We start from the raw sequence: 27,312 nt of genomic DNA on the forward strand, positions 1-27,312 counted from the left end.
ACACACACACACACACACACACACACACACACACACACACACACACACACGGGACCCACTCATTCACCAGGGTGCCACTTCCCTACTGCCTGATCTTTTGAAGCCCTTTTTGCCCCACCTTGGGCAACCTTTCTGGGTCTCAGTTTCCTCGATCTTTAAAATGATGGAGTTGAATGAGTTGCTCTCTGAAGTTCCTCCACTTCTAAATCTTCTGTATCTCCAAGGCACTGTTGCAAGAGGGTTCCCTTAGTAAGAGGGGGGCTGTTTCTAACACGTGGGCTCAATGAACAGGAGAGGGGGGACAGGAGAAGCAGCCTGGGATAAGAGAAAGGGCCAGGAGACCTGGCTCTTAATCCTGGTTCTTCCTCTTACTAGCCAGATGACCTAATCTAATTAGGTGGAACCTAATAGAGACAAATGTAAAGTTCTGCACTTGAATTAAAAAGAAAAATCAGCTGCCCGAGATTCGAGATACAACGGAGGAGATATGGGCTGCCGAAAAAGCTAATGAGGTCTGAGACTGCATAAATAGAAACATAATGAACAGGGCGAGGGAAGTTATATTTCTACTGTCCTCTCCACTGGCCCTATGACATCTAGACGATTGTCTCCAGCCCTGGGCACCATGTTTTAGGAAGGGCAACCTGGAGAGGTGGCACTGAATATGCATAAGAGAGCCAGCCTCTGGGTGGGGTGTTCAAGTCCCATCTCTGAGGAATACTGGCTGTGGGGCACTAGAGTCACTTTACCCTTCAGTGACTGCAGACAGCTCTCTCAAACTACATTTCAGAGCAAATGCTTCTGTATTGGTAGAGAAGGGATTTCCTTACGTGGGGGCCCTCTATGTCATTGAAATCACAGGTCCAGTTAAAAAAATGTGGTGGTCCTGCAGAGGATGGCAGCCCAGAATGGTAAAGGGATTAGAAACCAGGAATTGGGTCTATTTCGGAAAATATGACTTAGGGGGTACGTGACTGATGTCATCAAATATCCGAAGGGTTATCAATTAGGAGAGAAATCTCTCTGGTTCCCATTGATCCCAGAGGACAGAAATGGGAATGATGAATAGAAGTTACAGAAAGCCTGATTTTGGCCTCATATAAGGAAAAACGGCCTAGCAACCAGCATTGCCCAAAGGGAGAATGAGGCGCTTCCAGAGTGAATTACTCATCAAGAGACATAATCAAGCAGAGACTGGGTGGGCCACTTGTTGAAGGATTCCTGCATTAGGTAAGGAGTTAAATTAGATGACTTCTGGAGTTTCTCATAGAACTCTGAGATTCTCTCTGCCCTTGGGAAAATTACTTACCTTCTCCAGGCCTCAGTTTTCTCATCTGAAAAATATAGATAATTTCTGTTGACTGTATCTCAGGGGAGTTGTGAGGATCCAAAGAGATTACAGATATTGGGTCAGTCAATAAACATTAAGTGCCAGGCACTATGCTCAGTGTTGGAGATACAAAGAAGGATAAAAGACAGTTCCCATTCTCAAGGAGCTCAGAGTTTAATGGGTTCATTTTGTAAATCACGGAACAGTCACAAATGTGAGTGATCACAATGATCTTGGTGAGCAAACCTGTACTGTGAGGTGGAGATCTAGTGTGCAATGGTTAGTGTGGGCCTTGGTTGCTAACTGCTTTCTAAATCCAAGGCCACTTAGCCCTCCAGTACTAAGAGCACTCTGCAAATAAAGGTTTGGGAATTGGATTGATCATTCAAATTCAAGATTTGTCAAACTTATCTGTATTACCTTAAGCAAATAATTTCTCTTTTCTGGGACTCATTTTCTTCTTCTATAAAATAAGGGGGCTGGCCAAGATATTCTCTCAGGGCCTTTCCAGCTCTAAATCTTATGCCCCTAAGTCCATTCCATTCTTAAGAAGGGTTTGCATTAGGCAGCTTCATTTGTCTTTTCCTAACAGGGATGTCATATAACTTGCCTACCCTGGAGTCTCAACCAAAGGCATGCCTTTTAGAGACCTTCCGGAAAGGAGAATAGAAGCAGCAATGGTTTTTGGTAGTGTTATCGGTGGGAGGAGGCAAAAGGGGAGGGAGCAAAAGGCAAAGAGGTTGCGCACATAGCCATTGATCACGCTAAATTGTTCTGCTTTTCTCCCTCCTCATCTTCACCTCCCGACTTCCTATAAGTCCCAACTAAAATCCCATCTTCTATAGGAAGCCTTTCCCAACCTCTCTTAATTCTAGTGCCTTCTCTCTGTAACTTATTTCCTATTTACCCTGAATACAGCTTTTTTTTTTTGTATACATTTATTAACTCCCCCATTAAACTGTGAACTCCTTGACGTCAGGAACTGACCTCTTTTTGTATCTCCATCCCTTAGTACAGTACCTGGTACATAGTAGGCACTTAATAAATGTTGATTGATTGATTGCCTAGAAAGCTCAGGCTCCCTTGTTTTGAAGGGCTCCAAAAGTGTAATGGGTTATTTGAATATGTAATGAGTTCCTCATCAATAAAAGTATCACAAAAGAAGCCAAGTGATACCTGCTTCAGGCAGAGATTGGGGCAGATGCACTTTGGGGTCTCTTCCATTTCTGAAATTCTGTGATTTTAAAGGCTAGGCCCTGCCCCTTCAACCCCTCTTTCCCTCTCCCACGCCTCTATACTCCAGTCTTTCTCCATGATGGCTCACTCTGTCTTCCAATCAGGCTAAGTGCCTTCATTCTGAGAGAACAAATCTGGATGCAAGCTGGAAATGTAGTTAAACAGCTAACAGTTTTCTCTGATTCATTCATTCATTCCATTTGGCACTTAAAAGACTCAGTAGCCCCTTCAGGAGAGCCGCTGCTCACCTAGGCAACATGAACTTTCCACAGCCCCAAGTGCCCTAAATGATCTTTTAATCTCCAGAAGGAGGAACAGACAGTATTATGTGTAAGAAGAATTGACAACTCTCTCCATGGTATGTTTCCAATGAGATAATGTATATAAAGTGCTGTGTAAACAACTTTAAAGTGCTTTGTCAACTGTAAAGGGCTATATATGTGAACTAAAAGTATTTCAGAAGTACTAAGAAGACAACCTCCCACCCCCACATTTAAATAGCCCTCACCAATACTGAGAAGTCCACCATTAATAAGGCTTTTCTATAAATTAAGCATGGTTCTTTCCAGGCTCTCCTTGAAAATGCAATCCCCTCTAGCCCTGCCATTCCTCCTCATGCCCGAGGGATCCCTGTACTTTATTCTAAGTAAGTTATAATAATAATAGTTTACATTTATATAAAATATATTGGTGTACAAAGTATACTATTGACTGTCTAATTTGATCTTCACAACAACACTGTTGGGTGATATAATCATTATTCCCATTTTGCAGATGAGGAAACTCAGGTTCAGAGGGGGATAAGTGACTTGCTTGAGGTCACAAAGCTAGTCAGTGACAGTCAGGTCTCAAACCGAGACCCTTGGATTCCAAATGGACCCCAATGTTCAGCAACAGCAGCCGCTGAGCCCTCCATCACCAAAGTATGACCCAGTGAGGCCAAAATGGTTGCTGGGAAGGGAGGTGAAAAAAAGGGGAGGGGGCTTCAAAGACAGATTCCTCAGGCTTCACTGTGTTGCTGACCATTGGCCCAACCCCTTCCAGAAAGATTGTGGGCCTTTTGGCAATCAACGATCATCCGCAATCAACATTTCAGCATTTCAGCTGGAAAAGATCTGTTTTGTGTCCTTACTTTTTTTTTTTTTTGTAAACCATTCAAGAAAAAACCAATAGCAGCCAAAACAAGGAATATGTTGGAACTTCTGTTAGTTCAGTGTTCTTCAGCATCAAACAAAATCTTCCATTTCCCAGGCCTTCTGTGTACCCTCAGTGCTGCTGCTGCGTTGGTGTAGGCCAGGGCTCTGGGCTGAGACAGTTCCAATACATCGTGTCCCTGTGGCATCTGCCAGAGGGATGCTAAGCTCTCAGGGATCCTGGATTGGGGTATAGACGCCTCCTGTGGCAGGGGGAGGTGTGGCACTGAGCAGGCTGGGGTGGCTGGAGAAGGAAAAAAGTCCTGCACTGATTGTCTAGAGACCTGGATGATAACACTGTTTCTGCCTTTTACTGTCTGTGTGACTTTTGGCAAGTACCTTAATCTCTTTGTGCCTCTGTTTCCTCATCTGTAAAATGGGCATCCTAATTACTGTCCTGACTCTTACAGGGCAGTTTGGGAGGATCAAATGAGATAGCAAAGGGCTTCAAAAAGCACAAAGCATTATATAATTATAAGGGGTTATTATTATTACTATTAGAGAGAGAGATAGTTTTGACATTATGAATTAATTTGAAATCAGGAAGATCTGGGTTCAGATCTCGTGTCTGTCTGACACAATCTGTGTGACCGTGGACAAGTCACTTAATTTCTCAGGGCCCCAGACAACTGCCTAAGGTTAAATTACAGAGTGGCTGGTCTGCAACCTTGGAGAGGCATTCGTACACTGAGGTCCAGATTTGAGAAAATATTTATTGCCCCCATTGCTTTGATACTTCAAGGCATCTGTGATCTCACCGGTATGAGTATTCCCTTCCCTATGGTACAGGTCCTCATCACCTCATGCCTGGACTTTTGCTATAGCCTACTGGTTGGTCTCCTTGTTTCCTGTTTCTACTCACTCCTGTCCATCTAATCTTTTTAAAGAGCAAGTCAGACCATATTAATATTCAATAAACTCCAGTGACTCCCTATCACGTTCAGGATTAAATGTAACATCCTTTGTTTAGCATTCAAAGTCCCCTATAACATGACTATCCCCCTACCTTTACCTTTCCAGTCTTCTTTTCCCCTCTGCCCCCCCCATCCAGTGACAACAGACTCCCCGCTTCTCCTTTTACCAAGTCACTCCATTTCCTGACTCCAGGATTTTCACTCCTCATCTCCTCTTCCTGTCTTCTGCCAAGTCTTAGCTAAAAGCCCACAGGAGGCTTTTCCATTTCCCCCTTAATAGCAATGCCTTCCCTCTGGAGATTAACTCCAGCTTACACTATACATGGACAGCTAGGTGCACAACTGGGCCTGGAGTCAGGAAGACCTGAATGCACATCTGGCCTGAGATACTTACAAACTGTGTGACCCTGGGTAAGTCACTTAACCCTGTTTGCCTCAGTTTCCTTATCTGTCAGACGAGCTGGAGAAGGAAATGGCAAACCACTCCAATATCTTTGCCAAGAAAACCCTAAAAGAGGTCAAAAAGAAGTCTGAAATGACTGAACAGGCAACACTACACATAGTTACTTGTACGATGTCTCCCTCATTAGACTGTGAGCTCCTTGAGATCAGAGATTGTCTTTTACCTTTCCTTGTATTCCCTGTACTCAGCACAGAAGGCATTTAATCAATGTTTATTGACTGGCACTAGTACAGATTGCAATCCATCTAAACCTTCTCATCCTGTGTGACTCTCTTCCATATCTTTCAGAGGGACAGCCTAATGTGGTGAAAGTCTCTTCTGGGTCTTTTAATATTTCACGTATATGGGTTCAGCACTTGGATACCCATTTATCACTCACTCTCAATATGTGATCCATCCACCTCCTTTTCTGGTCCTTCTTGACCATAATAATAAGGTTTAAAAATCAATTGAGCATTCAAACATTTATTAAGCACCAACCTACAATTTTCCAAGTGCAGTCCTGGGTACTTGAGACACGGAGACAAAAATGAAGCAGTCCTGTCCTCAAGAGTTTACATTTGATTGAGGGAAAAGCATATAGATGTCAAATACGTACAAAGTAAATACAATGTCAGTTGAGGTGGAGGGGAGGCAGTAGCAGTTGGAGGCATTGGGGAAAGATTCCTCTCAGGGAAGATGTTTAGGCTCAGCTTTGAAGGAGAGAAAAGATTCTAGGGTGGGAGAGTGTATTCCAGGAACTGAGAAATGGAATGTCAAATGTGAGGAAGAGCAAGAAGGATACACCACAGAGAATGTGAACAGGAATAATGCATGATAAGGCTGGAAAAGTAATTACTTAAATAATCAAATAGAGATGAAGGATGACTTTTGTGAGGATTATGAATAAGGTAAGAGAAACATGCTGTTGTTTCAGTCATGTCAGACTCTTCGTAGCCCCATCTGGGATTTTCTTGGCAAAGATACTGCAGTGGTTTGCCATTTCTTTCTCTGGCTTAATTTACAGATGGGGAAACTGAGGCAAACAGGGTTAAGTGACTTGGCCAGGGTCTCACAGCTATTAAGTGTCTGAGGCCAGATATGATCTCAGGAAGATGAGTCTTCCTGGCCTGAGGTCCTGCACCCTATCCACTGTATCATCACATTGATTTTTACTAGTCTCTATCTTCCACGGAAATGCTGCTAGCTGTAGGAGGACAGGTGCTGGGTCTAAGTCCAAGTCATAGTCCAAGGGTCTGACTTCCTTTAGTCCAGAGAGATCAGAGGGTTACCGGGTGGAAAGGACCTTAGAGGGGGAGTCCAGACCCTTCATTTATAGATGATGAAGAGGTCCAGAGAATTTAAATTACCTTGCTAAAGTCACGCAACTACTAAGGAGCAGCGTTGGGACTTGAACCCTGGTTTTTAGACACCAGAGCCTGGGCTCTTTTTATACTGCCTTTCAGGGCATAACAGCCCAGAGTGAGTTTCTTGGCTGAGCCAGTGGGGCTGAGGAGCAGGACCAGGAAGTTTCTATGGGGCAGCGTTCCTGGTGGGAGAGAAGACAGACAATGCTTTTGGCAAGTAGGCTTAGCCAGTTACATCAGCCCCAAGTAATGGTTAATAATACTGAAGTCTAGAAGGCACTGGTTTAGATGACTTTACTGTTAGCAGCTCCCAACCGGAAGCTTTGCCCTTGGCTCCCAAGAGTCTACTCAACGGGCAGTGAGAAAACCATTTTCTCATTGTGACTCCCTGGATGGCCAGGCGCTGGCTAGGCCCGTGTTCCTTCTCACAGGCCATTAGCAGTTTTCCACATTCTCAGTGATGGGTCCCGTGCTCCCAGCCCATCTGTCTGGCCCCTCCTTTTTCCCACTTCCTTAGCTGGGAACCCAGGGCCATCTGGGTGGCGCCAAGTGGAGGGGATTGGAGACCAGTTATGAAAGGAACTCCTTGTACTTTCTCTCCTGTCTTATCTGTTCCCTGCAAGAATCTGTAGCATTCTGTTCTCCCTTGCCCCAAAGCCATCTGATGATATCCTCCCAGCACCATACTGTGGGCATCAGTGGTAGTCCACCCCCTAGGGACACAATCAGGCACTGACATATTCATATCCTGGCTCCAACACCATTCATGCGTCCTTGGGCAAATCACTTTACTTCTTTGACACTTTCCTCATCTGTAAAATGGGAATAACAAGCCTTTCACTATCTCTCACAGGGTTGTTGTGGAGGAAGTGCTTGGTGAACCAACAATAGGATTGTGAGATAATATTAGGAACGTGTGAGTGTCCGTGTGGGCGGATAGAAAGAGTGTTTTGGACTTGGAGTCAAGGGACCCAGATTTGAATTCTGGCTCCAATAGCTGTGTGACCATGAGGAAGTTGTTTAAACTCTTTGACCTTCAGTTAATTCATCTGTATAATGGGAATAATAATTCCTACTTCATGGGGTTGATGTGGGTGGGGAAATCACTTTGTAAACCTTGAAGCACCACATTATTCTATTATTATTATAAACTCTGAGCCAGGATCCAGGCTTCTTCCTTCAACACTTGCCACCCCCTCTCTCCTCCCCCAGGAGGGTCTCATTCTGCTAACCTCCTGCTTCCCATTGAAGCTCCCCCCCCCTCCCCCTCCCCCAGCCCTTGTCCTGTCCTGTCCTTTCACACACTCCCTAGCCACCAGCCCCCTCTCCCCCACACCCCCAGCCATCTGCTCCTTTCCATACAAGAGGGGGGTGAGTCGTCTGTGCTGTTTTCAGAGATTTTTCTGTGGCTTCTCAGGCTGCTTAGGAGACAATCCTGTAAATATGGCTTTGAAACAGCAACAAAAACAAAAGAAAGAAAATAAAAGTGAGAAAACCTAGGCTTGAAATCTAGCTCTGTCTCTGACAGTGTGACGGACAGCAAGTCACTTCTCACTGGGCCTCAGTTTCCTCATCTACAAAATGAGGCTACTTGGACTTTGCTCTTCATATACTCCAAGTGTCTTTCTAGCTTTAAATCTCTGTGACTTAAGTAGCAAAGCTAGAACTTGAACCTAGGATCTAAGATCCAATGATCTTTCTACTACATCCCACATTGCCTTTTCTTCCTTCCATCCTTCCATTCTTCCTTCCTTCCTTTCTCTCTCCCTCCCTTCCTCCCTCTCTTCCTCCTCTCTTCCCTCCCTTCCTCTCTCCCTCTTTTCCCCTCTCCCTTCCTCCTTTCCTCTATTCTCTTCCTTCCTTCCTTCCCCTGTTTAGTGCCGAAAGGGACCTTTGAGGTCATCCAGTCCCATGCACGCCCCATTTCATAGATGAGAAGTTAGGATCCAGAGGATTTGCCTAACATCACACAGGCAGCAAGTGGCAGAAGCATGATCAGAACCCAGGTCTTTTGATTTTAAAGCCAGCATTCTTTACATTGTACCAATCTTGGACCACTCTGACCGCTAGATCCTCTTACAGCTGTAGAGTAGAGCTCTGGAGAGGTTTCAACAAAAGAAGCGTTGTGAATTAATAGCTAGTATTTATATAACACTCAAAGATTTGTAAAGCAATCCCTTTCAGCTCTAATCCTGTGAGGCTATGATCTTAATTAGACTGTAAGCTCCCCAACTGTGGGGACTATAGTTCGACAGCATGGTGGGTTGGAAGAAGTACTGAGCTGTATTGTTAGTAGCCCTGGGTCATAGTTCCACGTCTACACTAACTCATTGCGTGGCCTTGGACAAATCCTATCCTCTCTGGGGACATCAGTTCCCTACCTGTAAAATAAAGGCATTTGAACTCATAACCTCTATGGGATCTTCTAGCTCTCACATTTTTAAGAAGCTTTTCTTTGGATTTTGGGGTGCTGTGAGCCCTTGTCCCTATCCCCGCATCCCCACCCCTCAGTGGACCCATTTTCTTGCAGGGTCTTGTTCTCCTACCTCCTGGCGCAGAGTGAGGCCTCTCCCCATCTCTAGCACTTGTCCATGGACTACTGCTGCTGGCTAGAGTTCTGTTTCTGGACCTTCATTTTCTTTTTGCTTTTTTTCCCCCTTCTCCTCCCCAGGGGTGCCTTTTCCATCGTTAGAAGGTGTGTGAAAGTGTTAGCCGGTCAAGAGTATGCAGCCAAGATTATCAACACGAAGAAGCTCTCAGCCCGAGGTAAGTGACTTGGCTCGGGGTTTCTCCTTCCCTCCTGGGATTCTTCTTTCACTTTTCCCACCTCTACACCCCATTCCCCAGCAACTGGGTTTGGGTCAAGGCTAGGCCCTGTCTTGCCTGAGAAGAACTTGGGGGGAAGGAGAGGGAGGGAGAGGGATGGAGGAGGAATGGCTCCCCCCCCTTCTTCTTAGATTCTAATTCTTTGTTCTATTGTTGGTTCTGAATTTGCAGTCAGAGGACCTGGTTTTGGATCTTGGTTCTCTGCCATTTACCAGCTGTGTGACCTTGGGAAAATCACCTAAACTTTCTGGGCTTTGGCTTTCTTCTCTATAAAAGGATTTTAGGCCACATGTCCTTTTTTCAGGCTCTTTCCAGCTCCAAATCCTTTGATTTGATAAATTTCTACTTGCACTTTGGAATCATACCATTGCTTCTTTCTGAAGGATGCAGATGATAGAGGCTACAGTTTATCTGACATGCTGTGGGTTTTTTGGGGCTAACGTATGCTTCTACTTTTAGCCAAGATATAGGTAGAGAAGTGGCTTTGTAGACATCCTTTTCTTTCTACTTGGGTACGTAGAGAGCCAAGGTTAAAAATGGCTGTCTTCTCTGCCTCTTGTTTCCCCCTCCCCCAATCCCTGAGGCAGTTATAAGTGCAGGATCTTCTGCTGCCCCCAGTGAAATATCAGAGCTATCGTGGCATAGTGGATAGACTGTTTGATTTGGAGCCAGGAAAGCCTGAATTTAAATCTTGTGTCTCATACCTAATGGCTGTGTGGCCCTGGCTAAGTCATTTAATCTTGTTGATTAGGCAGCTTCCTAATATTTATTCAATCCAATGAGCATTTATTAAGTACTCACCATATTCAAAACACTGTGCTAGGCACTCAGGGTACAAAGACAAAACTAAAAATATGACCTTGACCCTAAGGAGGATATGTTCTCTTGTGGTGGGGGGGGACTGTTCCATAATTAGGACCAAGAGCACACATGATAATCTGTAGAGGGACAAAGTACAAACCAGGGGGATCAGAAAAGGCTTCCTGTAAGAGGTGGCACCTGAGCTGAACCTTGAAGAAAGCCAGAGACGTTAACAGGTGGAGGTAAGGAGTGAGTGCATTCCAGACATTCCAGGCATGGGGGAACCACATGTGCAGAAATGTGGGATCGGAGATGAATGCCAACTGGGAAATAATGAGTAGTTCAGTTTGACTGGAATTTGTCTACTAAGTTAATGAATGAGTTAAAATGCTCATTGATGGAGGGAATTCTCACGCCATTGAAACTTTAACATATTGATACAAATTTCATCATATTAGATTTAATTTAACCTTTTGGAATATAAACAGGGTTATAGTAGTAGTCAGATTTGCAACTGCTAGGCACTCACCAATCCATGCCTTCCTTATCTTTCAGTCTTTCCTCTATGTGAATGGATGGTCCTGTCTGCTTAAAGTGCATTTTATGAATGCCTATGCTCATAGAATTTTAGGTTATCCAAATCATTTTGTCATAATGACCTTGTGAGGTAGGTAGTATATTATTATCTCCATTTTACAGATGAAGAAACTGAGGCTCAGAGAGGTAATGGGACTTAGCGAGGGTTACATGGCTGTTAAGTGTCAGAGTTGGGATTCAAGCCCAGGTCTCTTCTGACACCAGGTCCAACACTCTTCTCACTACTCTAGGTCACCTCTCTAAGTCAGTGCAGGGTGCAAGAGGATCCCAGCCCATTGCCTTCTAGTCTTCTGCTCTTCGTACCCTTCTTTATTCTCTTCCAGAATTAATGCCAATGGCCCAAAGAGCTCTATGTCAGTTAATCTGGAGGAATAACCTCCTTCCCTGATCTGCCATCATAGTAGACCTGTTTGGGATTGACATAGGACGGGCATGGCTCAATTGTGTTTCTGCCAGCAGCTGTGAGAGGCTGACATTTGGCATCTGGTCTCCTTGGAATCTTAATCTGTTGTCAGTCCAGGTTAGCCAGAGCCAGGCACCAGATGCCCATGAAAACATTGTAGTCCATACCCTAAACACCCACGCATGACTCAGGCCAAGGTCTTGATTCCACCTTCTCCCAGAAACTCTCCTTTCTCTCCCAGGATCTGGAAGCTCATCTTTTTCCCTGGTCCAAGACTGGTTGTTGGGGAGGATACCTACAAATCTCCCCATTGCACAGGGCCCCTCCAATTAGGAGTACCCCCAATTAGAAATGTGCGTGGATGAGTGCTACTAGGGATGGTGCAGGGCCTGAGGCAAGCAACAAAGAAGGACCATACAACAGTGTAGATCCCCTTGCTGACCTCCTTGTAAAGGGGGCAGTTCTGCTATCCCTTTCCATGTCCCTAAGAGGTAACAAAAGCCTTTGGGTCAACACCGAGCCTCTCTTCCCACCTACCCTTTGCAGTACTCGACTCAGCTTGTATTTCTTCTTGTGTGGGGCAGATCATAAAATCCAGTAGATTACTTCTAGAATCAGAAGCACTAACGTTTACATATTGCTTTAAAGTTTGCTAAGCACTTTATATATATATATTATCTCATTTGATCTTCACAAAAATCCTCTGAGGAAAGTGCTGTTCTTATTCCCATTTTGCAGATGAAGAAATTGAGGCACACATTTAGATTAAGGGATTTGCCCGGGATCACACACACTAGTAAGTGTCTGAGACAGGATTCAAACTCAAGTCTTTCTGACTGCAACTCCAGCACTCTCTTCACCGTGCAAACTGCCACATTGGTAACTGAGAGTTCTAGTCACTGAGGTGTTGTGTGACTTTGGATAAGTTCACTTCCCCTACGTGTCTTTCAGTTGTTGTTTAGTTGTTTTTTCAGTCATGTCTGAGTCTTTGTGACACCATTGGGGGTTTTCTTGGCAAAGATACTAGACTAGTTTGTCATTTCCTTCTCCAGCTCATTTTACAGATGGGGAAATTGAGGCAAACAGTGGTTAAGAGTCTTTCCCAGGGCCACACAGCTAGGAAGTGTCTGAGGCTGGATATGAATTCAGGTCTTCCAGATTCCAGTCCTAGGGCTCTATCCAATGCATCACCAATTGACTGCGCCCCATTGCCTTCAAGCCCCCAGGCCTCCTTAGATTTTAGCCTTCCAGCAGGAAAAAGGCTTAGTACAATTTCTCTGAGCAGATTTTTCTGCTGGCTATTCAGGGACTGGAACAAACTAAAAAAAAAAAAAGAGTTTCTTACTTCTTACTCTTGGGAGTATTTGGAATAGCTCCAGGCATCCATGGTTCTCAGGGGAGTCTGCTCTTGGCTCCCCAATCAGAAAAGCAGCACTACAGGATTCAGAGTAGAAGGCAACCTGAGAAATCTTGTCCAGTGACTTTATTTTACAGATAAGGAAACTGAGGTTTAAAGGTGGGAGGGACTTTCCCTGAAATTATACAGTAAATAAGCAGAAAAGCCAAGATCTGAACCCAGGTATCCTTACTCCAAATCTAGTTCCTTCTCCTCTCTACCATATTGGTTGAGTTTTACATCAGTGTGAGAGGGGAGGGGGTGTGGAAGGCTCCAAGGTCATTGTGGGAGGTGGTGGTGATGGTGGTGGTGGTGCCGGGCTCTTGATTTCATCTATGTTTGTGAATGGAGTTGGAGAGTGGTTGGTTTCCTTGGCACTCAGCCATCCCATAGAACAAGGAAGCCTCTGTGACCAAAATCCCAGGCCTTAACAAGCAATGGAACCTATCAGCTTAGCATCTCCGGTCCAACTCCTTTCCTTTCTCTGTGCAGTTATGGCCAAAGCCACAGGCAGGAATGTTACATCAATGGGGTTCCAAAAATAAATTATAGTTCATCCAAAAATGTGAGTCGCTGGTCAGAGGAGGGCCTTCCAAGTGGTGCCCAAGAAGTGGGACTTCCAAGTGGGACCCAGGCATCCCCCAATGCCTTAGTGGGCCTACTTTTCAATTTCAGCACTCAAGTAGAACCCATTTGAAGGAATGGGAAAAAGGAAATGGGGGTGTGAGAAAGGACATTCCTCTCTGCTTCCATATTCCTGTCTTGTTTTTGACTCCCAAGTCATTGGGGTCCAGTGTTCTCATTTGTAAAATAAGGCTATTGGGTAAGATCTCCCTGGTCCTCTCTGACTTTTAGGTCCTGGGATGTTTCTATTCTGATTGGGTGGGAAATAGGCGGAATCTGGTTTGTAGTCCTGGATCTATTGGTAATTTGCTGTGTGATCAAAGACAAGGCATTGGACTAGGATAGTTCTTCCAGTAGTGAAGCCTTTAATTCTGTGGGTCTGTAAATTAACAAGGGAGAGGAAGAGAGGCATGGCAGATAGAAAGCCAGCCTTCAAGTGAGGAAGACCTGAGTTCAAGTGCTGATTATGAAATATACTGGCCATACAACCTTGGGCAAATCAAATCGATTAACCTTTCAGTGCTCCAGATGGTTCCCTTGTTGAGTTGGTGCCAGTCTACATTGGCAAAGGGAATTTCCCTGATAGGGAGTTCTTTACACTAATGAAATATAAATGTAAAATAGTTCGTGTAACATATTAAAATTAATCAAGTGCCTTCCTCATGACAACCGTGTGAGGTAAGAACTATAGCTTTTCCCATCTAGGTTTTACAGATGGGGAAACTGAAAGTCCAGAAGGATCGATGTCCCTGGGGTCATGGAGCTAGTAAAGGTGAGAAGCAGGATTTGAATTCAGGTCTTTCTTATTCAGTCTACCACCCTATCTAGCATCATGCTGCCTTGAAACAAAGGATGAATTGGAGAGATACTGATTATCTTTTGCAGTCTTGGCAGAGCAATTTCCTACTTAACCAAGCAAAGTGGACTAGGCCTGGAACTGTGTGAAATCTGGTCAAGTTTGAAAGACATCAGGCAATAGGCATTAAGTAAAAATGGGGAGGAAAATGGACCCAGGGAGGGAGCATGGTACTTTCAATAGAAGAATATTAGAACAGCCAGGAAAATGAGACTGTGTGTGTTTTCTGTCGCAGCTCCTCTCCCCACCCTCCCCCAACTCGATGAAAATCCTTTCTAGCTAACTCCTTCCTCAGGGACTGGGGAGGTAAGTAAATTGACTTTCTTCCTACAGAGATTCTCTGCTTACTATGTCATTTCCTCATCAGTTCTTAGACGCTCTAGTGTTGGTCCATCTCTTTGCTGCAGAATTTTTTCCTTTTTTCTCCTGATGAAGGGGATGGGGAAAGGTCAAGGATTTTCCAGCTCCTTCCTAAATAGCCCCTCCTGGAAGCTAGAAAGTTTAGCTAGGAAGCAGGTATAATTGGTAGAAAAGCAGCATGTCAGTTTTGATCTGTGGTTCTCCAGAATTCTGAGAGGTGTGGGTGGGGGGATGGGAGCTGGAAATTGAGGCTTGGGCAGGGACTGGGGGGACAGACTTTGAGGAGCTGATGAAATGAAACTTATTTTATACAATTCCTTTCCTCTGCATTCCAGTCAGACCCAATTACTCACTGTCTCTGATCTCATCCTGACCTCTTTGGTGTTTCTACATTTTCTTACACTACTTCTCATGCCTGAAATGGATTCCTGAAACTTCTGTCTCCTTCTTTTTTGAAATCCTCCCCTACACCCACCCCTTTTAGTTCCAACTCTGGTGCCATTTTCTCCAAGAAGCCTAACTATCCTCCTCTCCCAGATGAAAGTTGTTTGTCCCTCCTTAGATTTCCTGTAGCACCCCCCCTTCTCCCCTTTGTACTTAGCCATGATTCCATGATTGGGGGCTAACCCTATACTCAGCTTTGTGCCAAGACTAGACACCTGGGAGTTGGAGGCCTTAGAAAAAGGAATGAAACTATAAGAGTTCTCCCTCCCTCTCTAGAAGGATTCGGGGAAGGAGAAAGGATGTTGTGGGTAGTGGTTTCACCAAGGACAGGGTACCTGTGGCCTTCCACAGGTTCACCAGTTGGGTACTTGTGGCCTTGTGTTTCATACTAGGACATTCTGTACTCTAAGGCTTTATCCTTGTCCTTATCTCCTTTGCCCTTCAAAAATGATGGTAAATAAATAATCTCAGGGAAGGGGCACAGATCCAGGAGCTATGATCTAGAACCATTTTCCTTGAGCTTTCTTTAAAGAAAGATAGGCAGGCCTGACCCCAGAGCTGGGATGGTGTGTGTGGTATACACTGGAGGCAGGCTTCCCTCTCTCTCCTGTGTGGCCACTAGCCCTGGCCTCAGAGAAATCCTCTAATTTGCCAGAGGCCTGGGCTTGGACACAAGCCCTTCTTTCTCCTTAATTCACCTAGGACCCAAGTAGGATTTTCCAGCAGGATTTTCCAAGTGGTAGCCAAGAATGAGTAAAACAAACTTCCTACCGCAGGTATCTCATCTAAACCCTCCCTAGTTTGACCATAGAGATCATCTAGCCTCCTGAGCATACTGATCCTGTGTTCAATTAGCCAGAACTCAGACTTGGCCTTACCATGGTAAGATAACCTGCCAATGCCTGGCCTCATCAGCACCAAGGAGCTTCAACAGCTCTGGGGCAAGGGCTGTTAGAGGGTAGAGAAGCCTTGGCAAGTGGGTTTACGCTCTGGTTTCCAGAGATGGCCTCCTTCCTTTGCAATCTTTGGTTGACACCCTTGCAGAATATCTACTCCCTTAGAACATAGAACATCAGAGCTAGAACGGACCTTAAGGACAAGGACTGTGAGAGCTGGAGGGGCCTTGGAATGGATCATAGAATGTTGGAGCTCAGAAGGGACTTCAGCGATAAGCTAATAACTCAAGCCCCTCTTTTCTACCTATGAGAAAATTTCCTCTCCCCTCCCCCCATGGTGAAGCAGGGAGTTTCGGGATTCAGAGGGGAGATGAGGGGACTACCCTGTCTTTGAGAGGAAAAATCTGCTTCACTCCCCCATCCACAGTCCAACCCAATACGGTTCTGACCTAGAGTTCCTTGTGTTTCAGATCATCAGAAGCTGGAGCGAGAGGCCCGCATATGCCGCCTGCTAAAGCATCCAAATATTGGTAAGAGAAATCTGCCCTTCCCCAATCTCCACCAAGGGGAGTGATGACTGAGAGGGGCTGCACTTGTGGGTAAGAAGATCAGGAATGGGATAGGAGTGGGGTGCCAATGGGTGGCGAGGATGGGGCTTGTGTCTCCTGGTATTGACTCCTGGACTGAATGGGGGAAGGGGGGATGGAGAGGTAATTTTGGATTCTTTGGAGGGGGAAGGGAGGGAACTGGGTGGGGGTGGAGGGCAGCCACATTCCTTAAGAAGCAGCTGGGGGTGGGGGTGGGGAGGGGGAGGGAAGAGAAGGCCTTTTCCGCCCAGCCTACGCCTGCCGGCAGCCTCCTTCAGAAAAGCTGTTTCAGGAAAACTCCTGAAGCTCCCAGAAAGATTAAAATAGTCCCCAGAGGGAAAAAAAATGCCCAGTGTACCCCCCTTACCCCCCACACACAACAAACCCACCAACAGTGATGCTGAGTCAATCTGTCATCCACCCCCACATGCACCCAGCACCCCCTCCCCATCCCAGCTCTGCAGCAAGCCCCAAGCCCTGAAAGGGAAGCATTTAGAGGCCCTGGCAGGGCAGGATGGTTACTTCTCTGGGGAAGGTAGGTTGCCTGAGGTGGCAAATGCACCTAGACTGGCCTCACATACCTGGAAAGGGAGCCCTGGCAAGAATAGGCCCCTCTCAAGTCCACTCAAGGATGAAAACTCCCAAACTGTTATTCCTGGCCTTGCCTCAGGCTGACAGGCTTGTAAGAGAGGCCTCTGGTACAGGCCTCTGAGGTATGACTTAGAGCTGGGAGGGACAATTTAGGCTATTAATCCAAACTCTCTGAGGCAACTAAGCCAGGTTTGTCCACAGCCACATGAGTGGCATTCAGTCCCATGTCCAAATGGAATATTCTTTCTACTATACCTACCAATATGAGCAAGTTAGGGATAAAGGAGGGGCCGGACAGCTCCCAAACACAACATCCAAAGCCTTTAAGGTCCTATCTTTCCACCTGATTTGTTTCTTGGAGTCAGAACCCCATCTCTTCCAATTCCCTGGTCTCAACTCTCAAAACAAGGTCACCGGCTCCTCACTGTTCTCTCCCTCTCTGGCCCTGAGCTGTCTGGGATGAAAGGTTTCCCTGATGCACAACCCACCCTTTCCCTGCACAAGTTTTTCCCCATTTATCCTCCAAGTCTGAAGCAACCCTGAGGTAGATAAAGGCAATGTGGAATAGTGTATAGAGTCCAGGACTTGGAATCAGGAAGATCTGGGTTCAAATCCTGCCTCTAAAAATGGGTGTGTGACCTTGGGCAAAGTTAGTTAATCTCATTGTGTCTCAGTTTCCTCACTTGTAAAATGAGGTCTAAGGGTCCCTTCTAGATCTAAATCTATGATCTTATGAGATGCCAAAATAATAAAAGCTAGCATTTATATGATGCTTTTAAGATTTAAAAACTGTTTAACGTATATAAAATCTCATTTGATTTTCACAACAACCCCGTGAGACAGGTGTTATTCTTATCCTCATTTTATAGATGAGCAAACTGAGGGATGGTTAGGTGGTTTAGTGGATAGAACACCAGCCCTGGATTCAGGAGGACCTGAGTTCAAATCCGACCTCAGACACATGACACTCACTAGCTGTGTGACTCTGGGCAAGTCACTTAACCCCAATTGCCTAGCCCCCCCCAAAAGAAAAAGAAACTGAGTCTGAGTGATTTGTCTAGCCCCAGGGTAACACAGCTAAGTAAATGTCGGAGGCAAGATTTTTTTTTTGGGGGGGAGGGAATCAATCTGGGTTAAGTGACTTGCCTAAGGTCACACAGCTAGTAAGTGTTTGAAGCCAGATTTTAACTCAAGTCCTCCTGACTCCAGGGCAGGTGCTCTATCCACTGCACCACCTAGCTGTCCCTGAGCCAGGATTTGAACTCAGGTGTTCCTGGTTCCAAGTCCAGCATTCTGGGCCTTATGCCACCTAGCTACCACGACCAACATCTGGGACCTTCTGGACAAAGTCCTGCTTCTTAGGTGCTATTCAAGACTGGAGTGAAAAAGGAATTAGAACCCTACCCCCTCCATCCTCCCAATCCTTTACTGCCTTTCTTCTCCTCTTGGTCCCTGAGATTTCAGCTTAGCAGGGCCCCCGTCAAGGCTTGGTGCTAGTCAGGCAGTTAAATGGTGCAATATGGAGACTTGTACACAGGAGGATCTGAGTTCAAATCCTAGCCTCTCTCAACCTCAGTTTCCTCATTGGTAAAATGGGGATAACAAAAGCACTTACCTCATAGGACTGGTGTGAGGATCAAATAAGACAATATATGTAAAGTTCTTTACAGACCTCAGAGCCTGTATTAAGGTCAGGCCATTATTATCATTAATCGCTCAGCCTCCAGTGCTGCAGCCATCCTTGCCTGGGACTCGTACCAGCCTTGCCCCCTACCGAGTCAAGTTGTTGCGATAGCTTTCCTCTAAGCTGCTGGTTTAGTATCTGGCTCCTCCCAGTCTCTGGCTCCCCTATTGTGGTTCTTACTCTCCTAATCCAGTCACTCATTCAAAAGATATTTATGGGGCTGGGGGTGTGGTGTAGGAGGAGACCCTGGGCAAGGTGCTACGGGGGAGGGGCCCAGGATGAATAAGACTTTCCATCCTTCGTGAGCTAGCTCCCAATGGGGAGGATAAAACCAGCACCGTTGGGAAGCTCGAACAAGGTAATGGATTTTACAAGGTGCACGCACTTTGCGCACCTTAAGGTGCTGTACAAATGTGAGCTATGATTACTATGGTTATTAGCCTCCAGTCCCCGGGCCTTCAATCTGGTGATAACTTAATTCCCTGAGCTTTCTGCAGTATTCCCGCTGAGCTCAAACGATGCTTTTAGGACAATGCAAGGGTATACTGGCGAATGTTTAACAATCGGGCTCTTCAAGAAAAAAATAAGTAGGCACACACACACTCTTAAGTTGAATTTGCATTATTAATATTTTCTTCTCACTTTCTTAAGTCTAGACAATCAATGAAGCAAAAATCAAGTCCTGATTTGTAGGGATTGCTGATTTCTGAGGCGTAAACGCTTACGCTGACAATTTAACAACCGGTTCTGGCAAGTCTGTTAGAGCCGGCTCCTTGGTGAAAACACATAACTAGGCTGCAAGGTGGAACGAGAGACGGATGGAAAAAGGAACATAAAGGGAAATAGGGATTGAAAAATCACACCTGTTCTGGGGAATCAGGAAATAACGGTAGCTTATATTTATCCAGAGCCTCTGGCTTTACATGCATTATCTCATCTGATCCCTCATAAAGACTCGGTGAAATAACTGCCATTATTATTCTCAATTTACACATGAGGAAACTGAGTCTCAGAGTTGTTTAGTGGGAATGAGCATTTATTAAGCTCTTACTATCTGCCAGGTATAGTGCTAGATGCTTTGCAAATATTTCAATTGATCCTCACAACAACCCTGTGAAGTAGGTGAGCGATTATTATTCCCCTTTTACAGCTGAGGAAACTGTAGCAGAGAGAGGTTAAGTCACTTGCCTAAGGTCACTCAGCTACTAGTATCTGAATTTCTTTTTTTTTTTTCTTTTTTGGTGAGGCAATCAGGGTTAAGCGACTCGCCCAGGGTCACACAGCTAGTAAGTGTCAAGTGTCTGAGGTCACATTTGAACTCAGGTCCTCCTGACTCCATGGCCGGAGCTCTAGTGTCTGAATTTCAACAAAAATCTTCCTGACTCAAGGCTCAGCGCTCTGCCCTTTTTACAGGAGATGGCATTTGAGCTGGACTCTAAAGGATGGGTAGAGCGTCAATAGGTGGAGATAAGGATAGGAAAGATGTTCTCAGTGAATCATTTCGTGAAAAAAAAAGGTGAGTCAGGAAAGCATAGGATATGTTTGGGGCACAGTATACAGTAGAATTTTTCTGGAGTGCCGAGCATATAGGATATCCCAAAGGTCTCAGTACAATTTAAAGCTTTGTGAACTAAGACTTTTGGGACACCCTGTATAGAGGAACAATGTGCCATGAAGCTAGAAAGATTGGCTGGGGTCAGGATCCTGAGAGCCTTGAATGCCAGGTTCAGAAGTTGGACTTCATTCAGTAGCCAACAGGGAAACAGCAAAGGCTTTGGAACAGAGAAAGTGATGTGGTCAGACCTGGGTCTTTAGAAGATTCATCTGGCAGACTTTGTAGGATGGACTGGGCGGGGGGGGGGGGGGGGGGGAGAGGAGACAGGAAGCTCAGTTAGGAGGTTATTTCTATAGTCTGGGCAAGAAGCGATTGAGGCAAGGAGAAAAAAGGACAGATAAAAAAGAAGCAAGGAGAGGACAGAATTGCTTGGGGAGAGGAAGACAAATATGACTGAGTATTATTTGAGCCTGGGTAACTGGGGGCGTGGAGATGGAGCCCAGAAGGGTTGCAGTGTTGGAGGGTGACAACTCCGTCAGCTATTTATACCCAGAATGCACTTCCACCTCCTTTTATCCCCCCTCCCCCTTCCCTGCTGCTTGGAGACTGGGGAGTGAGGACAGCTTCCTGAAGCTGCACAAACAGCCTGATTACTCATTGATGGACAAGGCCATGTTGCCAGGTCATGGATCAAAGAGGAGAGGGAGGAATTGGAGGCCTCCCAGGAGACCTGTGGGCAGCCACCTCAGCAGAGGAAGGGCAATAGGGAAGAGACCAGGTCCATGAACACATTTTCTGGGGGAGGGGGACTAGAGCAGGTTACCTAACAGGGATGGAATTGGACCAGAGGGACCTGGGTTGGGTAAGAAGAATCTGACCAAAGTCATGGGTCCGCTTTCTTCTGAAAAGGTTTCAGATTCCAGCTATACTTACTTTGGCCAGCTTAGAAGGTAGCATTCCTCAGAGGTGGGGAAGAAGAGAAGGAGGTGGTAGGGCTAGGTCCAAAGGTAAAAAAACAAAAAATTCCAACCAGAAATCTCCCTAGCAGTGCGGTACAATGGATTTGGATTCAGAGACCTGGGTCCAAATCCAATCTCCGCTTCCTACTAGCCATGTGACCTTGGACAAGTCACTTAACTTACCTGGGCCTCAATTTCCTCATCTAAAAAGTACGAGGGTTGGATTATATGGCTTCTGAGATCCCTTACAGCTCAGATCTTTAATCTTATGGGTTCAAATGCTAACTCTACCTCTTACTGCCTTTGTGCATTTGGGCAAGTCACTCTGGGCCTCAGTTTCCTCAGAATAAGAGGTTTCGATTAGATTCTCTCCAAGGTCTCTCAACTCCATAATCCTCTGAAGAATCTTAAGAGCCTCGGAGCTGGAAGCAAATCTTAGAAGGCATCTAGCCCAGGTTCCCACGTCTCTGCTCCCCCCACCCACCCAGTGCAGGAATCTGGGTGGTTTATAATACCATAAATATCATGCTTAAATTTCACGATTTCATCAGTGTGGGTGCATTCACCACTGAGGTAGGTTCCAACCCCTCCCTGCTTAGGAGTAAATGCTTCAGGAGCTGCTATAACCCAAACAAAAAGCCCTCAAGGGCGGAGGAATTTTCCTGGTTCGCTGGTGATAAACCTCACCAAACTTAGCTGAAGGCTGGTATCTGGAGAAGAGGCCCACAGTCCAGCCCTGGGCCCATACCTGAGACCTTTCTAGCTTGTTTTCCCTCTGGCTTGGCAGTGAGAGCTGGCATGGCATGTGAAACATGCTGTGGTTAGAATAAGACCACCTAGATTTGAATTCCAGCTTTGCTATTTATTTTTCTGGGCCTCAGTTTCCTCCTCTCTAAAGTGAAGGGGTTAGACTAGTTGATGTCTGAAGTCTTGTGCAGTTCTAAATCTTTAGCCTGTGATGCTCATGACTGTGGAAGGCTATGGAAGGGACTTTGAGAGCTGAGAGTCCCCCCTATACCACCATGAGTCATTTGAGGAAGGTTTTAATGAAGGCACAGAGTGATAGGGTTGCAGATATACAGAGCTGGAAGGGACCTCAGAGACCATCTAATCCAACTCCCTCATTTTACAGATGAGGAAACTGAGGCCCATAAGTGATTTTCCCAAGGTCACAAGGAGAGTAAATAGCAGAGCCTGAATTAAATTCCAGGATCTCTGACTCCAAATCCATCACTCATACATGGAGAGGAGCTATTCACTGAAGCCCTATTAGGCACTTACCCTGACTTCTCACTGGCTGTTTGACCTTGGGCAAATCACTTCACCTAGGCCTCAGGTTCTCATTTGTAAAATGAGGGGATTGCTTAATGACCTCTAAGTTTCCTTTTAGCTCTAAACCTATGAGCCGATGATATTTAAGGTCCCTTCAACCTCTTAATTCTATCTGTGATCCTATGTGATGATACCTTTCATGAATGGGGCCCAATGGGGGATGCTGAGTGTTGAGTCTCCAGTACTGGGGACTGATTTGTGGGGCAGCTAGGTGTAGCAGTGGATGGAGTGCTGGGCCTGGAGTCCAAGGAGACCTGAATTCAAATCTAGCCTCATACATTCACTAGTTGTGTGACCTAGGGCAAGTCACTTAACCCTGTTTGCCTCAGTTTCCTCAACTGTAAAATGAGCTGGAGAAGGAAATGGCGAACCACTCCAGTATCTTTGCCAAGAAAACCCCAAATGAGGTCACAAAGAATGAAAAATGACTAAATAACAGTAATGTTCCTTTCCATCTGCCCCCATCTCCCTGGCTTCCCCCCACCCCCCCAGTACAAACACTCCTACCTTGTCCTCCTTGCTGTTAAGGTTAAAGTTGTAATCTGTGGCCAAGGAACAGGCAAATTCACCTTGCTCTAAAATTTATAAGCTGTGTGAGCAGACAAATCTCCGCCTCTTTAAGCCTCGGTTCCTCATCTCTAAGGTGCACCATCTACCTCACAAGGTTGTTATGAGGAAAGTACTTTGTAAATTTTAAAGCACTACAGAAAGGTAAACTATTATTAGTGCTAGTTTCCCCTTGTTTTGCTGGGGCTCTGCATCCCCTCTGTCACAAAGCACCCACTGGGAATCCATGACCCAGCAGCCGGGCCTTTGGGCTTCCTAGGATCAAAGAGGGCAGGCAGGAATTGTAGGCCTCCAGGGAGCAACCTCAGAGGAGGAGGAAGAGTAGTAGGGAGGAGAACATGTTTTCCTAGGGGAGGGATAATAGAACTAGTTTCCCTCGAGGCATGGAATTGGACTGGAGGGATCTGGGTTAGAGAAGAAGCTGGCGCTGTTGTGGGCCCCCCTCCTTCTGAGAAGGTTCAGGACTTCCAGCTCTAGGAGTTGGCAGTCTTTGTTCCCAGCCTCGACTGAAAGCTTTGTGGAAGGCCTGGCTTGCAGCCCCCTGCCCTTCTGTGGGGGATTGAGAAGAGTCTAGCACCACACCATGGAGAAACCCAAATCTTGGCTCCGCTCTCTGAACAGCCCTGAGTACTCCAGCACTTGTCTGTAGTAGATCAGATGGTTCCTCGCTCTCTGACATCGAATCTCAGCCCTCCCTCCCTTAAATCCAATATCTCTTGCGAGTGATGGCATCACCTTCCTGATGTCACGGTCCTCTCGAAAATGAAAGACAAACAACAACAACATCAGATCCAGCACAGTTTCCACAATCTCATGTTTCCACAGTGTGCAGACCCTGATCCAATCCCTTCCTGCTTTCCCAGTCCCACAGGGGATACGTTTATGCTAAATAATGCTTATGGTTTTTGGTTTTTTTAATTTGAGGGACGGTGAGGGTGAAAGATGAAGAGGAAAAGAACAGAAGTGGGGAGGCAGTGGAAGGGGGTTTGTGGTTGTGTGCAACTATTTGTACTTAGTCTAGTGCCTGGCATATAGTAGGTATTACTAAATACTTATTCCCATCTCCCTTTCTGCAGTCCGACTCCATGACAGCATATCAGAGGAGGGGCATCACTACCTGATATTTGACCTGTAAGTACCAACCAGAATCCTTTGCTGCTGTTTGCTGGTGTCAGTTCTAGGCTGGGCAGGCAGTGGGCAAGGCCAACACGGTATAGACAGGGAGGGAGGTGGCAGGACCAGACTATGCATCGAGGACCCTGAGGGGCTGAGAAGTCTTCCTGAGAGTTGACCTAAGGACTTTTTTGGGGTCTTTGATGAGGAAGTGAGGGTCAGACAGGTTGTAACTTGCCCATGGTCACACAATTAATAATGATTGGGGCAAAGTGGATTTGCTCAGCTTCTGGCTTCCTGGGGCAACAACAACTATAGAACTAATTGTGGATTAGTTGTTTCGGTGTTCGATGCTTCAGGTCAGCCTTCTCATCTCTGTTTCTGGATGGGGAGGAGGGGCGTGTGTGTGTGTGTGTGTGTGTGTGTGTGTGTGTACAGAGACAGAGACTAGAGACAGAGACAGAGAGAGACAGAGAGACTGAGAGATGCTTGTAGGGTCTTCTCTTGATCTCTTAGACCTGATAAATCCATAGGCTCGTGGGCTTGTAGATTTAGAGCTAGGACAGACCTTAGAGGTCATGGGGTTAAACCCCCTCATTTTATAAATAAAGAAACTTAGGCCCAGAGAAGTTATGTGACTTGCCCACTCTCGCACAGCTAGCAAGTGTTGGAGAATGGTTTTCCATTAGAGGAACAAATCCCAGCCCAAAATAATTCAAAGAGGAGGCCAGGAATACAGAAAAGATTCATTATCAAGGAGGGAGGAGGCTGTACTCTTTCTGATTTCATGAAAAAACATTTTCCCCATGCTGTGAACCTTGTTTGCTCTGCTGTTTCACTGCGGCATTAGTATCACAGGGGAGGCGAAGGGACTGAGCCCCAGAGGTGAGAAGAGAGTAGAGCTCTCCCCTGCTATCTGGGAGTGTGTGCACAGTTGTTTCCAAACATGCTGAAGGCTGTGTTCAGCCAGGGAGTGTGTTTAAGAAAGAGAAGAAGAAGTAGGGAGAGTGGCCCCATGCATGTCTGCTGCTAGAGAGAGAGAAAGCTTGAGGAGGCAGACAGAGGAGGAAGCTTGGGATAGTCCTGGCTTTCTTGCTGTATGCCCTTCTTTGTGTGTTTTACTGTGCCTTGCTGGTGCACCAGCCCTGGTGGTGTGTGTGTGTGTGTGTGTGTGTATACGAGTATGTGTGACCTCAGGTTTGGGGTCTGGGCTGGTTTGCTAGAGATTACTCTTGCCATTAGGGTGTGCGGCCTAGGAGGGTAGTCAGTGCTGCTTGAGGGTGACTGACTCCATGTCTCCCTCACTTTCAGGGTCACGGGTGGGGAACTGTTTGAGGACATTGTGGCCCGAGAGTACTACAGTGAGGCTGATGCCAGGTAAGTGTGAGGGAGGCAGCATTGGCTCCTGCCTGACCTCAGGGGACCGGAGCCTCAGACGTCTTGTGCGAAGCTTGTCTCCTGCCCATGCTGGTCTCTGCTTCTTTCCTGGAGTTTTACCCTGTGTCTGTGGTAACTATAACTCATGTTCCAGGGCCAATGCTGCCCAGCCAAGGCTTCTCTCTGCATATCTTCTGTCACTCACTTCGCCTCGTCCAAATGAGAAGATAGCCTCAAAGGGGCCTTTAGAGCCTTCCTGCAGGAATGGCCCCACCCAGAATGTGTCCCCTGTCTGATTCTGTCGGGAAGTGTCTGACCTGCCCATCTCTTCGTGTTCTCCACAGTCACTGCATCCAGCAAATCCTAGAGGCCGTGCTTCACTGTCACCAGATGGGCGTGGTGCACCGAGACCTGAAGGTGAGATGAGGAAGAAGGTGGGTGATGTGGGGCGGGAGCCCAGACTTCAGGGACTGGGAGCCTCCAGCACCTGCCCGGAGTGGCACATGAAGGGGTCGTGACGACACAAGAATCTCCATTTTGATGACTTACCCAGCTAAGCCTCAGATGTCTCACTTTACAGCATCTGAGGGTTGGAGGGAGGGTCTCCCAGGTCAGGTAGTGTCTGCAGCTGTGGGCCAGCTACCGAGGGCTACACACGCTGGAGGTGTCTAGCGGGGAGGACGCTTCCCTGTGACTCCGTTGGCCGGCCCTGCTTGGGCTGCCTGGGGAGGGAGAACATTGGGGACAGTCATGACAGTGCCAGAGAGCATCCCCTTCTGCAGCATCCCCACCAAGGGCTCATGCAGCCTCTTCTTAAGATCCTTAGCAGCAGGACAGCTCAACACCGTGGTCAGTTTCCTCTTCCATCTAGCTGAGAATTGTCTTCTTTATAACTTCCACCCCATTAATTCTAGTTCTGCCCTCTTGGGCCGGACAGAAGTCTGCAGTCATGTGCCTTCTGGCTTGTTGGCCCTGGCATCAGGGAAAAGAGAGGAGATGGATTCAGTGACTCATTATCATTGGAGCATAGATTTAGAGCTGGAAGGAGCCTTAGAATTCCTAGCCCAACCCTTTTACCTGACAGGGGAGGAGACAAAAGGCCCAAAGACAATGACTGCTAGGTGTAAAGTCACACACGGTGGCAAAGCTAAGGCTCAAACCCAGGTCTGCAGAGCCCAAATCCGGCACTGTTTCCACTGTACGTCCCTGACCCAGTATTCTGGGTCCTCAGTAACCTAGGGCCTGTAACATAAAATCATGGAAGCACAGACTCTTCAGGGTCCTCAGAGGACAGCTGGTCCAGTCTTTCACTCTATGCACTCTGTCTTCTGTTGTTGTAGCTGCTGAGTTGCTTCAGTCAGATTCGACTCTCTGTGACCCCATTTGGGGTTTTCTTGGCAAAGATACTGGAGCAGTTTGACCTTTCCTTCTCCAACTCACTTTATAGATGAGGAAACTGAGGCAAACAGAGTTAAGTGATTTGCCCAGGTCACACAAGTAATAACTGTCTGAGGCCAGATTTGAAGTTCGGTCCTCCTGACTCAAGGGCTGGCACTCTGTCCACTGCACCACTTAGCTGCTCCATATCTTCTATAGCATATCTATTTGAGTACCTCCAATGACAGGGAGCTCACTATCTGATAAAGCAATTTGTTTAATTCTTGTATAACTCTTGTTGTTAGAAAGTCCTTTTTTTATATGGAATTTCATTCTGCCTATCTGAAACTTCTGCCCATTAGTTCTAGTTCTTCTCACTGGGGCTAAGTAAGCCAAGTCTGATCACATCGCAGCCAGTCAGAGACTTAAAGACAGTGATTACAGCATCTCCAATCTCTTCCTCCCCACCCCAACCCCCAACTATG

General features: G+C 46.3%; 1 protein-coding gene across 1 annotated transcript in view; it reads left to right on the plus strand.

The window, feature by feature from the left end:
* CAMK2A (calcium/calmodulin dependent protein kinase II alpha) overlaps positions 1–27,312 on the plus strand; it is an 82,121-nt gene that overhangs the window by 5,709 nt on the left and 49,100 nt on the right. Inside the window, exons 2-6 of the mRNA XM_027841888.1 lie at positions 9,154–9,248; positions 16,156–16,215; positions 24,037–24,091; positions 25,385–25,450; positions 25,795–25,867. Coding sequence (XP_027697689.1) covers positions 9,154–9,248; positions 16,156–16,215; positions 24,037–24,091; positions 25,385–25,450; positions 25,795–25,867 — 349 coding nt within the window. The remainder of the gene's footprint in view (positions 1–9,153; positions 9,249–16,155; positions 16,216–24,036; positions 24,092–25,384; positions 25,451–25,794; positions 25,868–27,312) is intronic.

This window comes from Vombatus ursinus, unplaced genomic scaffold (genome assembly GCF_900497805.2).
Source record: "Vombatus ursinus unplaced genomic scaffold, bare-nosed wombat genome assembly UNPS02014863.1, whole genome shotgun sequence".
Taxonomy (NCBI): domain Eukaryota; kingdom Metazoa; phylum Chordata; class Mammalia; order Diprotodontia; family Vombatidae; genus Vombatus; species Vombatus ursinus.